This window comes from Heloderma suspectum, chromosome 7 (genome assembly GCF_057233095.1).
Source record: "Heloderma suspectum isolate Gila_16-S chromosome 7, 16-S_ref, whole genome shotgun sequence".
In the NCBI taxonomy this organism is placed as follows: Eukaryota; Metazoa; Chordata; class Lepidosauria; order Squamata; family Helodermatidae; genus Heloderma; species Heloderma suspectum.
The window spans coordinates 49,477,570-49,489,659 of NC_139464.1; the positions used below are offsets into that span (position 1 = coordinate 49,477,570).

At 46.6% G+C, this 12,090-nt stretch overlaps 4 protein-coding genes across 4 annotated transcripts; 1 reads left to right on the forward strand and 3 right to left on the reverse strand.

Annotated features, from left to right (window-relative positions):
• Positions 1-1,659: 1,659 nt before the first annotated feature.
• Positions 1,660-2,429, reverse strand: LOC146339736 (histone H3). The gene has a single exon (XM_084810077.1). The coding sequence runs from the start codon at positions 2,424-2,426 to the stop codon at positions 2,016-2,018; it is 411 nt and encodes a 136-aa protein (XP_084666203.1). The 5' UTR covers positions 2,427-2,429; the 3' UTR covers positions 1,660-2,015.
• Positions 2,430-3,551: 1,122 nt separating this feature from the next.
• On the reverse strand, positions 3,552-4,229 carry LOC146339737 (histone H2B 7-like). Its single transcript, XM_084810078.1, has one exon. The coding sequence runs from the start codon at positions 3,939-3,941 to the stop codon at positions 3,561-3,563; it is 381 nt and encodes a 126-aa protein (XP_084666204.1). The 5' UTR covers positions 3,942-4,229; the 3' UTR covers positions 3,552-3,560.
• A 72-nt stretch (positions 4,230-4,301) lies between these two features.
• LOC146339738 (histone H1-like) lies at positions 4,302-5,963 on the reverse strand. Its single transcript, XM_084810076.1, has one exon. The coding sequence runs from the start codon at positions 5,911-5,913 to the stop codon at positions 5,263-5,265; it is 651 nt and encodes a 216-aa protein (XP_084666202.1). The 5' UTR covers positions 5,914-5,963; the 3' UTR covers positions 4,302-5,262.
• A 1,897-nt stretch (positions 5,964-7,860) lies between these two features.
• Positions 7,861-8,633, forward strand: LOC146339739 (histone H3). The gene has a single exon (XM_084810105.1). It carries the CDS (start codon positions 7,965-7,967, stop codon positions 8,373-8,375), a length of 411 nt encoding a protein of 136 aa, XP_084666231.1. The 5' UTR covers positions 7,861-7,964; the 3' UTR covers positions 8,376-8,633.
• Positions 8,634-12,090: the final 3,457 nt, after the last annotated feature.

Here is a 12,090-nt window from a genome sequence, read left to right on the forward strand (position 1 = left end):
CCAGGTGCTGACACCTGACCTGTTCCTTATCACAGGAACATATCAGAACAGATTCCCATATTCACCTCAAACACCCCCCCACACACACAGACGCAGGTGCGAGAGGTTTGTGTCTCCCTAAAGCCCCCAGTGTCCTTTTCAAACAGAAAACACTGAGGGTGAAGGACTTTGGCTGCAAGGAGTCAACAGGGAGGGCTTCTACAGCAATCTGTCTTACGAAGCAGCACAACCACTTTCAGACTTTGGAGGCTGAGGTCTGGGTGAAACCCATGAGTGGGAGAATGAGCACAGACATTTTTAGAAGTGTGAGAGAACCAAGTCACTGCTGGGGGTGTTTCTTGCGGGAAGAACCCTAATAAAATGCTGACACTCCTGCTGGAACAGCTAGCTTTGACTTGTCTCTCCATCAAGTTTGATTCCAGGGATATATCACCACCTTTCTCTCATATCCCTCACACACACAAATAAGTTGTCAATTCTCCAAATATGGATCCTTACATAACCAAAAAACAGCACCACGCACACACAAGAGGGTGGTGTCAGCAAACTGGGGGGAAACTCCAGTTTTGCAGAAACACACACAGCCCTCCCAAATTGGGGGGGGGAATCCATAAGGGGACCCGAAAACAGCTCAAAGGGGATTGAACATGCTTAGAGGACACAGACTGCTGAGCGACTGCTGGAAGAAAAACAGAGAGAGAAAAAGATGGAAGAGAGAAATGGGAGTATCCTAGAAACAGCATGGCTGGCTGGCCAGAAGGAACAGGAACACTCCAAACTAATTAGTTGCAGATCCCACTTGCTGCAGTTGAACATGATCTCACCCCCATTGTTAGTAATAACCTGTGGTACCTTTGTTGTTGCAAAAGGGTTCTATTTGTCCACATATGGGGAAAGAAAGCATTTAGCTTTCTTTTGAGGGATCACTAAACACAGCAACTTTATGCGCATAACAAGCAGAGAGCGTAGTGGTATTTATTTCTGACAAGATTTGCCAAGTAGCACTGACTGAAATCAGCACAAAAGCTTCATTTGCAGAAACCGAAGAATCAAGTGAAAATGCCTACGAGCTCGTTCTACCGTCTAGCAGGAAAGAGACATCGGGGCCGGACTAAGAATACAAAGTCTCGGACAAAATTCAGCTAAGAAAGCGCGGTCTTTTTCCGTTTTAAACTTCCCAGCACCATAACTTCCCGCCAATCAGAACAGGCCAGCGAGAGGCGATCAAGGCTTCTACAATACTATGCATAGGTTAAAGCTCTCAACAAATCGTGAGGGTCCGTATGGCAAGATCTGGGGGAGAATTCTACTGAAACATTGATAAGATTCACAATCCACCCCTTATTTACTCATAAGCGCCACTGGGGCTTGCTCCCAGATACGTATGGGACTGTGGGGTTTCTTTTTCTGTGGAACTACCGGGAGAATGCTTTAGAACAAGAATTAGTAGCGCGGAGACACAATGCACTAGTTCACTCCAAGTACATGTTCAAGGGAGTAATCCTATGCATGTTAAGACGTAATCCTACTACAATTCCCAACATCCCTTCAGTCAGCAATATTGACTGGGGCACGCCGAGGATTGTAGGAATTTTTTTTGTTTAAACATATGTAAGATTGTATCCAAAGACTGAAAAATAAAAAGATGGAATCAGTACGTGCTTGAAAGCAAGCCCCAGTAGACATTTATTTTATTAAGTTTATTAATCGCCCATCTGGATGGTCACCCAGCCACTCTGGGCGATATACAATAAAAAGTTCAAAACAATAAAATTCTACATTAAAAACATCACATTTCTAAAATTATCCTAACCCACCCAAAATGCCCGGCTGAACAACCACGTTCTTAACACGTGGCAGAAACTCCTTTTTACGAATAAGCGTTTTAGGAACCCTCTAGACACAGACCAACTCCCAGCTCTTCCAAGTGATCGCGTAGTTGGCTCTGAAAAGAGCCTTTGGGTTTCGCGAATGGTTTCCGGGGCAGACGCAGGGGGCGGGCGGGCGCGCGTCCCTCAAGCCCGCTCCCCGCGGATCCGCCGGGCCAGCTGGATGTCCTTCGGCATGATGGTCACCCGCTTGGCGTGGATGGCGCACAGGTTGGTGTCCTCGAACAGCCCCACCAGGTACGCTTCGCTCGCCTCCTGCAGCGCCATCACGGCCGAGCTCTGGAAGCGCAAGTCCGTCTTGAAATCCTGGGCGATTTCGCGCACCAGGCGCTGGAAAGGCAGCTTGCGGATCAGCAGCTCCGTCGACTTCTGGTAGCGCCGGATCTCCCGCAGGGCGACGGTCCCCGGCCGGTAGCGATGGGGCTTCTTCACGCCGCCGGTGGCGGGCGCGCTCTTCCGAGCAGCTTTGGTGGCCAGCTGCTTGCGCGGCGCCTTGCCGCCGGTGGACTTGCGAGCCGTCTGCTTCGTCCGCGCCATCGCTTCGCCGAGACGAAATAGCTAAATCTTTAGTTCTGGCGGCAAAATTTATACACCACTTCTCGCCGTTGATTGGCTGCTGCGAGAAAAACTACGCTCCCCATTGGAGACATTCGCATATTTGATTGGCTGATAGTAGGAAACCAAAATCTTATTGGATAATTTGAAAATGCGCGCTTTGATTTTTTTTAAACCTCTTTTAAGCCTCTTCCTTGATTAGCCTTTCCCCTATTTTGTTTTACCTCGATGTCTTAAAATGTTAAACTATACGTGTTTCAAAGACATGTCAGACTCGCATCGATTTTCCTAAAGCTTCTCACAGGAATTCCACTATTTTAATTTTCTTAGACGTAGCAAAAACATTTCTGTGTTCTGAGTTTTCCCACACAACATACAGTATTTTTTAGAAAGTAGGGCGGATATCTGCCCCTGTTCTACTATTATATACATATATGTACCGATATCTATGTAATAAACCCAAGGAAATGGTTTCCCGTGAAATGGGAAGAAGCGGGCGGACGGAGAAAGGGAAGAGTCTCAGTTAAGCTGTTCTAAGAATAGGCATTCCACCCATTTCCCAGTGGGGTTGTTTTAAAAAAATGTTCACACTACAGGGGTACTAATAAATAATCTATAATCCTAATAAGTAATTTTGGTCTCTTCGGGGCTTCAGCCGCAGCTTTTGGGCGAAAAGCGATGAACCTCCCAGAACTGACCAATCCCTACAAAGCGCGGGTATTTCAAATTTTCTGCTGCTGCTAGGACACGGCTTGTTGTACCCAAACCGATTTTCCTCAAGCAGCTGTCACTCTGTCTCTGCCTGTAAATGTATTTGGAATATATCTGGTTTTATTCGGGCTATAAATAAACGGCGACCATCTAAAGTCAAAGTGTAAATCTCAAGAAGGGAGGATGCCAGTTGCTTACATTCTGTATTTCTGTAGCTCAACCACGACAAATCAACACCAGGACAGAAATATTACTGGAAGCTTTCGAATGTAGCAGAGAAGATAACTCATGTTTAAATATAGCATTAATGTTGAAGGGTGCATGCGAGTGAACGCAGAGCTCTTTCGCTGAAGAAATAGGTGGCTCTTAAAAGAGCCTTTGGGTCAAAATCCAAGGATGCAACATTCACTTGGAGCTGGTGTATTTGGTAACGGCCTTGGTGCCCTCGGACACAGCATGTTTAGCCAGCTCCCCCGGCAACAGGAGCCGTACAGCCGTTTGAATCTCCCGAGAGGTGATAGTGGAACGCTTGTTGTAATGCGCCAGCCGGGTGGCTTCGCCGGCGATGCGCTCGAAAACATCGTTCACGAACGAATTCATGATGCTCATGGCCTTCGATGAAATGCCAGTATCCGGATGAACTTGCTTCAGCACTTTGTACACGTAGATAGAGTAGCTCTCTTTTCTGACCTTCTTGCGTTTCTTATCGCCTTTTTTATGAGTCTTTGTCACAGCTTTCTTGGATCCTTTTTTAGAAACCGGTACCGACTTAGCTGGCTCCGGCATCTTTACGTTTCAACACGCTCTCCAACAACAGAGAACTATCAAACGCTGCTTCATTTTATATGGGCGTTATGCAAATGAGAGGATTGTACTCCGCATTTTCTATTGGGAGTAAAGTTGCAGTCGTTATGGCCGAGCGCTTATAGCCTTCGTGATTGGACAACTTGATACGTAGTGCCCATTGGCTGTTTCGCTAATGTCTCGATTTGAGCCAATCACAAGTCACACCGACTATAGGAAAGACCTGCAATTCCACCTGGCCGAAGCGTAATGTTCATTCACAAAAAAAAAAAACAACACACACATTTTGAAAGTTATTTTGAGATTTAGCCTCCCCACCGCCACCGAAAGAATATACACCTATTTTATTTTAAATAGAAATCCACGATTCACTTTTATTTGAAAGTAAGTCCATTAAACTCAATGGAACCTCAGAGAAAACATGAAAAACATCTGGCTTTTAGTGACCCAGAAAAGTTCATTTCCGTGAGACGTGCAGCCCTTTAAGAACTTGCTAGTAAAACAGAATCTAACGCTTTTTTTAGCTCCAATCTATGTAATTTACCTGACAGCGATTTTCCACAAACATTTGTTTTAATACTTTTTAAGACTGCTTACTTAGGTGTAAGCATTGAGTTCAATGGGACTCACTTCTGGGTATACAAATCACTGTAAATGGAACAAGATTGTTTCCTCATAAATAAATTAGAACCCGATCCTATACATGTTTACTCGTAAGGTCCACTGGGCTGAATGGGACATGGTCCCAAATATGCATAATATTGTAGCCTACATTTGTAAAAATCCTCAATACCGGAGATAGATGTGGGTCTTCTCCCCACCCCGGCCAGGCCCCTTGTGTAACCAGGTAGCAAAGGCTCTTCTACACATTTCCAGGACGCTTCCAACATGGTTTTATTCAAGGGGGTCAAAGCCCAATGAGAAGGCCCTTCGGGGTGAAGTTAAACCTCTTAGAAGCAGAAATAGATTGTGACACTGCAGCTAGGGAATAACCTATGCCTTAGGTTTTCTCTCGTCACCCCTTTACTTGGTCCCTGCCCGCCTAACCCAAATAAATCCTAATTATCACCATACCAGAAGCCACTTAATTTCATCGACTGAACTGCCAAGCTTTTAAGAACACTGCTACGCTGTAACTCTCCATGGTGGAAGCCCCACTAAACAGGGTTTACACCGGGGTAAACACGCGCAAGAATGTGTCTGTCTGTCTCAGTAAAGTGCAGAACAGCTCTTTTCTGATGGAGTGGGTGGCTCTTAAAAGAGCCTTTGGGTTTTTGAAAGAGCGGCAACGCGCGGGCCATGTTTACTTCTTCTTGGGCGCCGCCTTCTTCGCCTTGGCCGTCTTGGGCTTGGCCGTCTTGGGCTTGGCCGTCTTGGGCTTCACGGCTTTCGCTTTGGCCGGGCTCTTCGCTACTTTCTTGGGCTTGACCGGCTTCGTCTTCTTCGGGCTCTTGGCTGCTTTCTTGGCCGCTGCAGGCTTCTTCGGCTTCTTCGGGCTCTTTTTGGCAGCTGCGGCTTTCTTGGGCTTCTTGACGCCACCGGCAGGCTTCTTGGCAACGGGCTTCTTGGCTTTCGCGGTTGCCTTCTTCTTCGGCGCCTTCTCCTTTCCTTCGCCGGGCTTCTTGCCGATTTTGAAAGAGCCCGAGGCGCCGATGCCCTTGGTGTGAACCAAGGTCCCTTTGCTCACCAGGCTCTTCAGGCCGAGCTTGATGCGGCTGTTGTTCTTCTCCACATCGTAGCCTCCAGCTGCCAGCACTTTCTTCAGCGCCGCCAGAGACACCCCTTTGCGTTCCTTGGAGGCGGCCACCGCCTTCGTGAGCAGCTCGGTGACGCTGGGGCCCGACGCCTTGCGCCCTTTGGCGCCTCCCGCTTTCTTCGCCTTTTTAGCAGGAGCCTTCGAAGCTACAACGGGAGCCGCGGCACTGACGGCGACAGCGGGCGCCGTTTCAGACATGATTGCCGAGAGAGAACGCTCTGAAATAACCCCCAAAGAAGAAAAGTGAGCTCAAGTAGGTCAGCCGCTGTTTATTTATAGAGAAGAGCTGCCTTGTGATTGGTCCTCTGTAGGACCCGCCCTGCTGGATGGCAGAAGGGACTCTTCCGACCGCTCAGTTTGTGTTTCTTTTGAGTTAATAAATTGCAATTTTCGCACAATACTTGCTACCAAATAATCAAATCTTTTAACTGAGGAAAAGACCAAGGGCCGCTTTTCCTTCGTCTAATTTTTGAAAAAGGAAAATAAAAAATATTGTTTTTAAAAGGGCTCTAAATCCCCGAATGCAGGATCTGGGGAGACCTCGAAAGAGCGAAACTTTTGTTTTTCTCTGTAAATTAAAGCTATACAATTTCCAAAAAGAACTGGAAAACTCTGCAGATCACGTCTTCAGACACTCATCTCGGCAACAGGGCATAACTTGAGTGTTTTATGCTAATATCCTCACTGTAGAGAGATTCCAAGTAAATGGAGGTAACACAGACTTCCACAAAGTAGATTCACCATTGCTAATCAGCCAAGCCCTAACCAACGCGCCAGATCCAAAGAAAAGCTGTTGAATATCGAATTAAAATATTGTAAAGTTCGTATACACTAGACTGAAAGTTAATGTGATATATTTATAATGTAAACCCCACCCCGCAATTTAAGAGCTTAATCCTCAATTTAATTCTAAACTACAAAATAAAGAGATTAACTCGTCTATTAGGACTTCTTACCCCTCGATATTATTTTACGCAGACTTAGGATTTCATTCTAAGAAAATTGTGTACAATGTATCATTTTCAGAGCAAATCCTTTGAAAACAAAGGTTGGACTTGTGAGAGCGACTGGGTTGCGTTTCAGTCGCACAATACATTGTAACAGAAACAAGCCATCTTGCTCTTCAAGGAGTGTATTCCGAAGTCTGCTTGGCATCAAAGCCATATATGTGTCTGTGTATGTGTGTGTATATAATTCTAATTTCTCATGGCCACGTTACTGTAAACAGGAAGCCCCACGGGTGACCGAGTGAAAAAATACCCATTAAAGCTGCATCCCATGACATACTTCCTTGGAAGTAAGCCACATTCAATTCAATTTCTTAGTAAACATACACAGACCACGATCCAGCAAAGGTTACGCATATTTAAGTCCTACTAGAATGAATATATGCCCTGTCCCGAATGCTCTCCTAATAGACTAGTTGTATGCATGTCTACACAGAAGACCCACGCTGAATTCAAGGTAATTGAATTACCTGCACCCAGGTAAGCGTGCTTAGGACTCCAACCTTTACAGTGCAATCCTAGAGGTGTTAATTTAGAAGTCCCATTGATCCGGGACTTACTCCCAAGTAAGTGTGTATATAGGATTGCAGCCTAAAAATGTTTCACTTTGGCTGTGTCATAGCCATCCGTTCTCCTGAGGTACTGAAACGCTGGATGAACCTGAAACGGATGTGATGGAAAGCATTACGAGGAATCCGTGGTGGGTAAGGCTCCGAGAAATGGAAGCGGGAGTCTGAGTGCATTCAAAAACTGGGCTTTCAACGTTGACTTGTTATTATCATTTCTGAACACTGGAAAGTATGAAGGATTCAAAAGTACAGTGAACGCTCAAAAACAAGAAAAATTGGCGCGCGCCCACCCCAAAATGAACCTCCCACGGAAGATTTAAGGGACCTTAGGACGAAGCGCTCGCAACCACCGTGTTTATAAGCGGAAGAGAACCGCAGCCAATTATGTCACGTCCCATACAGCAGCGAGCACGAAACGCAGCCGGTTCTCCATTGGCGATTGTGCCGGGGAAACTTGTGATGCTCGTAGGCGGTCCATTCTCCGCACCAATCAACGCGCGAACGTTCAAATCTAGAAAGTCTCCAATGAGACAAAGTTTTCTAGTATCAGCCAATCGAGAGACAGGGAGGATTGGACTATAAATATGGCTGCAGGCGACGGAATCTTCCATTTGTAGACTTAGCTTTTTTCTGGTGTTGGGGTAGCGAACGTCGTGTGCACGTAAGTGAAGCGATGGCGCGGACGAAGCAGACGGCTCGCAAGTCCACCGGCGGCAAGGCGCCGCGCAAGCAGCTGGCCACCAAAGCTGCTCGGAAGAGCGCGCCCGCCACCGGCGGCGTGAAGAAGCCCCATCGCTACCGGCCGGGGACCGTCGCCCTGCGGGAGATCCGGCGCTACCAGAAGTCGACGGAGCTGCTGATCCGCAAGCTGCCTTTCCAGCGCCTGGTGCGCGAAATCGCCCAGGATTTCAAGACGGACTTGCGCTTCCAGAGCTCGGCCGTGATGGCGCTGCAGGAGGCGAGCGAAGCGTACCTGGTGGGGCTGTTCGAGGACACCAACCTGTGCGCCATCCACGCCAAGCGGGTGACCATCATGCCGAAGGACATCCAGCTGGCCCGGCGGATCCGCGGGGAGCGGGCTTGAGGGACGCGCGCCCGCCCGCCCCCTGCGTCTGCCCCGGAAACCATTCGCGAAACCCAAAGGCTCTTTTCAGAGCCAACTACGCGATCACTTGGAAGAGCTGGGATTTCTCATAGCTAGGTCACGAGACACTTATAAAGAAGTGAATTTATATTCCCAAGGAGTACCCTAGGTGTAAAGAAATACCTGCTAGCATCCTATTTGCCGCTTTTGTGGCAAGCGTTTAAAGCTCTGTGGTGTAACTAAACAGTTCCTGTCATATATGCGATATTGCCCTTGTTTCCGTTCTTTATGAACCGCCATTTTAGGGAGAGGGAAGCCCTATTTTTAGAGATCGTTCAAAACCGCGCAGCGGGGGAAGCTGTTTCTGGGCCGCGATGTTTCACGTTAAAGCGGGGTGGGAATTAGCGCGCTTGCTTGAACACCCTGCCCGGGTTTAATGCTAACTGCGTGTTGAGTTGAAAATGGAGGAGCCCAGGCTTCCTCTTAACTTTCCGCCAGCTAGTCTTGAGCACCTGCCCTGAGGATGAGGCAGGTTCAGCTCCTTTGAGGTGGTTGTCAAATTCTAGGGCCGCTTCACAGCCGCGTGCTTGTGACTTAATCCCTTTCCACGCTAAGAGTGCGCCATCACAGAGAAAGTGGTCGTATCACCTTGCATCTTAAAGGGGGCCGGCTTTCAGAGGAGCCTCGACGTTCTTTCATCAGCCTAAGAAGCTGATAGGACCAGCACAACGTGGTCATAGTATTAAAATCTAGATCTTAGCATCTAGGTGGATGAAACCCTGAGCTGTTTCACCTAACCAAATCAACAAATTGGCTAGAGGGCCCCTTCTGAGATAACTGCTTAGAGATACTTTAAAATATGGTCAGCAGTATATGCACCTATTAAAGAAAAATCCTTTCTAAAAACGGAGGTAAAAGGAGCAAGTACTGATACTCTTGGGTGGATTCCACCCCCTCCCCTCTAAATTGCCAGTTTTTATCACATCTTCTCCATTGATAAAGTCCTCTTTACAACTGAACCCATCAATCCTTGCCAGATATAGCTTGCCTCCAGGCAAGGAATATAATCCAAAGGGGCTAAAGGTAAGGGCACTACTTCTACAGTTTGTTTCCAACTAGTTAGGGGTGGTGTCCCAAAACTGCAGGACACAGCAGTTTCCCACTTCTCAAACCCAGGAAATATCAAGTAGGTCAGCCAGTGCATGTTACTTGACATCTGAAGACTGAAATGCTAGAACTTACTTTTTTGTTCCAGCTCTTTAAGTTACAGAAATATTCACTCATTAAAATATGGATCATCCATTTTGCAATACACTCATGCCCAAGCAAATGTATTGTCTTGCACATACCATGTACTCACTTCTGTCTTCTCTTCCCCCCACCCCTGGCAACAGATCTTGGGTATGATTTAGAACAGGTGGGCAACTTGTGGCTCTCCATGTTTTGGCTCGCAGGGAACCCAGTATCCCCTTCATGGATCACTGCCTTGTTGTGGCGAAGGGGCTTGCGTAACTCAGTGAAGCCATAAGCTATGCCGTGCAGGGCCACCCAAGACGGACAGGTCATGGCAGAGAGTTCTGACAAAATGTGATCCACTGGAGAAGGAAATGGCAACCCCCTCCAGTATTCTTGCCAAGAAAACCCCATGGAACGTAGCACAAGGCTAAAAGAGATGACGCTGGAAGATGAGCCCCTCAGGTTGGAAGGTGTCCAATATACTACTAGAGAAGAACAGAGGGAATTTCCAAGTAGCACCATAAAGAGTGAAGCGGTTGAGCCAAAGCTGAAAGGGCACTCAGCTGTGGATGTGTCTGGTGGTGAAAAGAAAGTCCGATGCTGTAAAGAACAATATTATTTAGGAACATGGAATGTAAGATCAATGAATCAAGGTAAGCTGGAGGTAGCCAAACATAAGATGGCAAGAACACCAAAGAAAAGATGTCCTCTTCATCACAGGGGATTGGAATGCTAAAGTAGGAAGTCAAGAAATCACCGGGAAAACAGGCAGGCATGGCCTTGATGTACAAAATGAAGCAGGACAAAGACTAATAGAGTTTTGCCAAGAGAACACGCTGATCATAGCAAACACTCTTTTCCAACAGCACAAGAGGCGACTCTACACATGGACTTCACCAGATGGTCAATATCGAAATCAGATTGATTATATACTTTGCAGCCAAAGATGGAGCTCTATACAGTCACTAAAAACAAGACCTGGAGCTGAATGTGGCTCAGATCATGAGCTGCTGCTTGCAAAATTTCAGCTGAAATTGAACATAGGTAAAACCACTAAACCATTCAGGTATGACCTAAATCATATCCCTGATGAATATACAGTGGAGGTGAGGAATAGATTTCAGGGATTAGACCTGATAGACAGAGTGCCTGAGCAACTATGGACAGAGGTCAGTAACATTGTTCAGGAGGCAGTAGCTCAATCCATCCCAGAGAAAAAGAAATGCAAGAAAGCAAAGTGGCTGTCTGATGAGGCTTTACAAGTAGCTGAGGAAAGAAGGGAAGTGAAAAGCAAGGGAGAAAGGGGAAGATAGATCCAACTGAATGCAGAGTTCCAGAGAATAGCAAGGAGAGACCAGAAGGCCTTCTTAAATGAACAATGCAAAGAAATTGAGGAAAACAATAGAATGGGAAAGAGTAGAGATCTCTTCAAGGAAATCGGAGATATCAAGGGAACGTTTTGTGCAAAGACGGGCATGATAAAGGACAAAGAAGGCAGGGACCTAACAGAAGCAGATAATATTAAGAGGTGGAAAGAATACACAGAAGAACTATACAGGAGAGATCTGAATGTCCCTGATAGCCATGATAGTGCGGTCACTGAACTTGAGCCGGACATCCTAGAGAGTGAAGTGAAGTGGGCCTTAGGAAGCATTAGTAACAACAAAGCTAGCGGAGATGAAATTATTCCAGCAGAGCTATTTAAGATCCTAAAAGATGATGCTGTTAAAGTGCTGCACTCAATATGCCAACACATTTGGAACAATCAACAATGGCCACAAGACTGGAAAAGGTCAGTTTACATTCCAATTCCAAAGAAGGGCAATGCCAAAGAGTGCTCAAACTACCGTACAGTTGCGCTCATTTCACATGCCAGCAAGGTGATGCTCAAAATCCTACAAGCTAGGCTTCAGCAGCATGTGAACCGAGAACTACCGGAAGTACAAGCTGGGTTTCGAAGAGGCAGAGGAACTAGAGATCAAATCACCAACATTTGCTGGATCATGGAGAAAGCAACAGAATTCCAGAAAAACGTCTATTTCTGCTTCATTGACTACGCTAAAGCCTTTGAGTGTCTGGATCACAACAAACTGTGGCAAATTCTTAAAGAGGTGGGAGTACCAGACCACCTTACCTGTCTCCTGAGAAACCTGTACGAGGGACAAGAAGCAACCGTAAGAACCGGACATGGAACAACCGATTGGTTCCAAATTGGGAAAGGAGTATGACAAGGCTGAATATTGTCGCCCTGCTTATTTAATTTATATGCAGAGTACATCATGAGAAACGCCGGGTTGGAGGAATCACAGGTCGGAATTAAGATTGCTGGGAGAAGTATCAACAACCTCCGATACGCAGACGATACCACCCTAATAGCAGAAAGCGAAGAGGATCTAAAGAGCCTCTTGTTGAGGGTGAAAGTGGAGAGTGCAAAAGCTGGTTTGAAACTCAACATTCAAAAAAACGAAGATCATGGCAT

Bases quoted from the DNA above. Each gene is read 5' to 3' on its own strand.
- LOC146339736 (XM_084810077.1), bottom strand. From the start codon at position 2,426: ATGGCGCGGACGAAGCAGACGGCTCGCAAGTCCACCGGCGGCAAGGCG.
- LOC146339737 (XM_084810078.1), bottom strand. From the start codon at position 3,941: ATGCCGGAGCCAGCTAAGTCGGTACCGGTTTCTAAAAAAGGATCCAAG.
- LOC146339738 (XM_084810076.1), bottom strand. From the start codon at position 5,913: ATGTCTGAAACGGCGCCCGCTGTCGCCGTCAGTGCCGCGGCTCCCGTT.
- LOC146339739 (XM_084810105.1), top strand. From the start codon at position 7,965: ATGGCGCGGACGAAGCAGACGGCTCGCAAGTCCACCGGCGGCAAGGCG.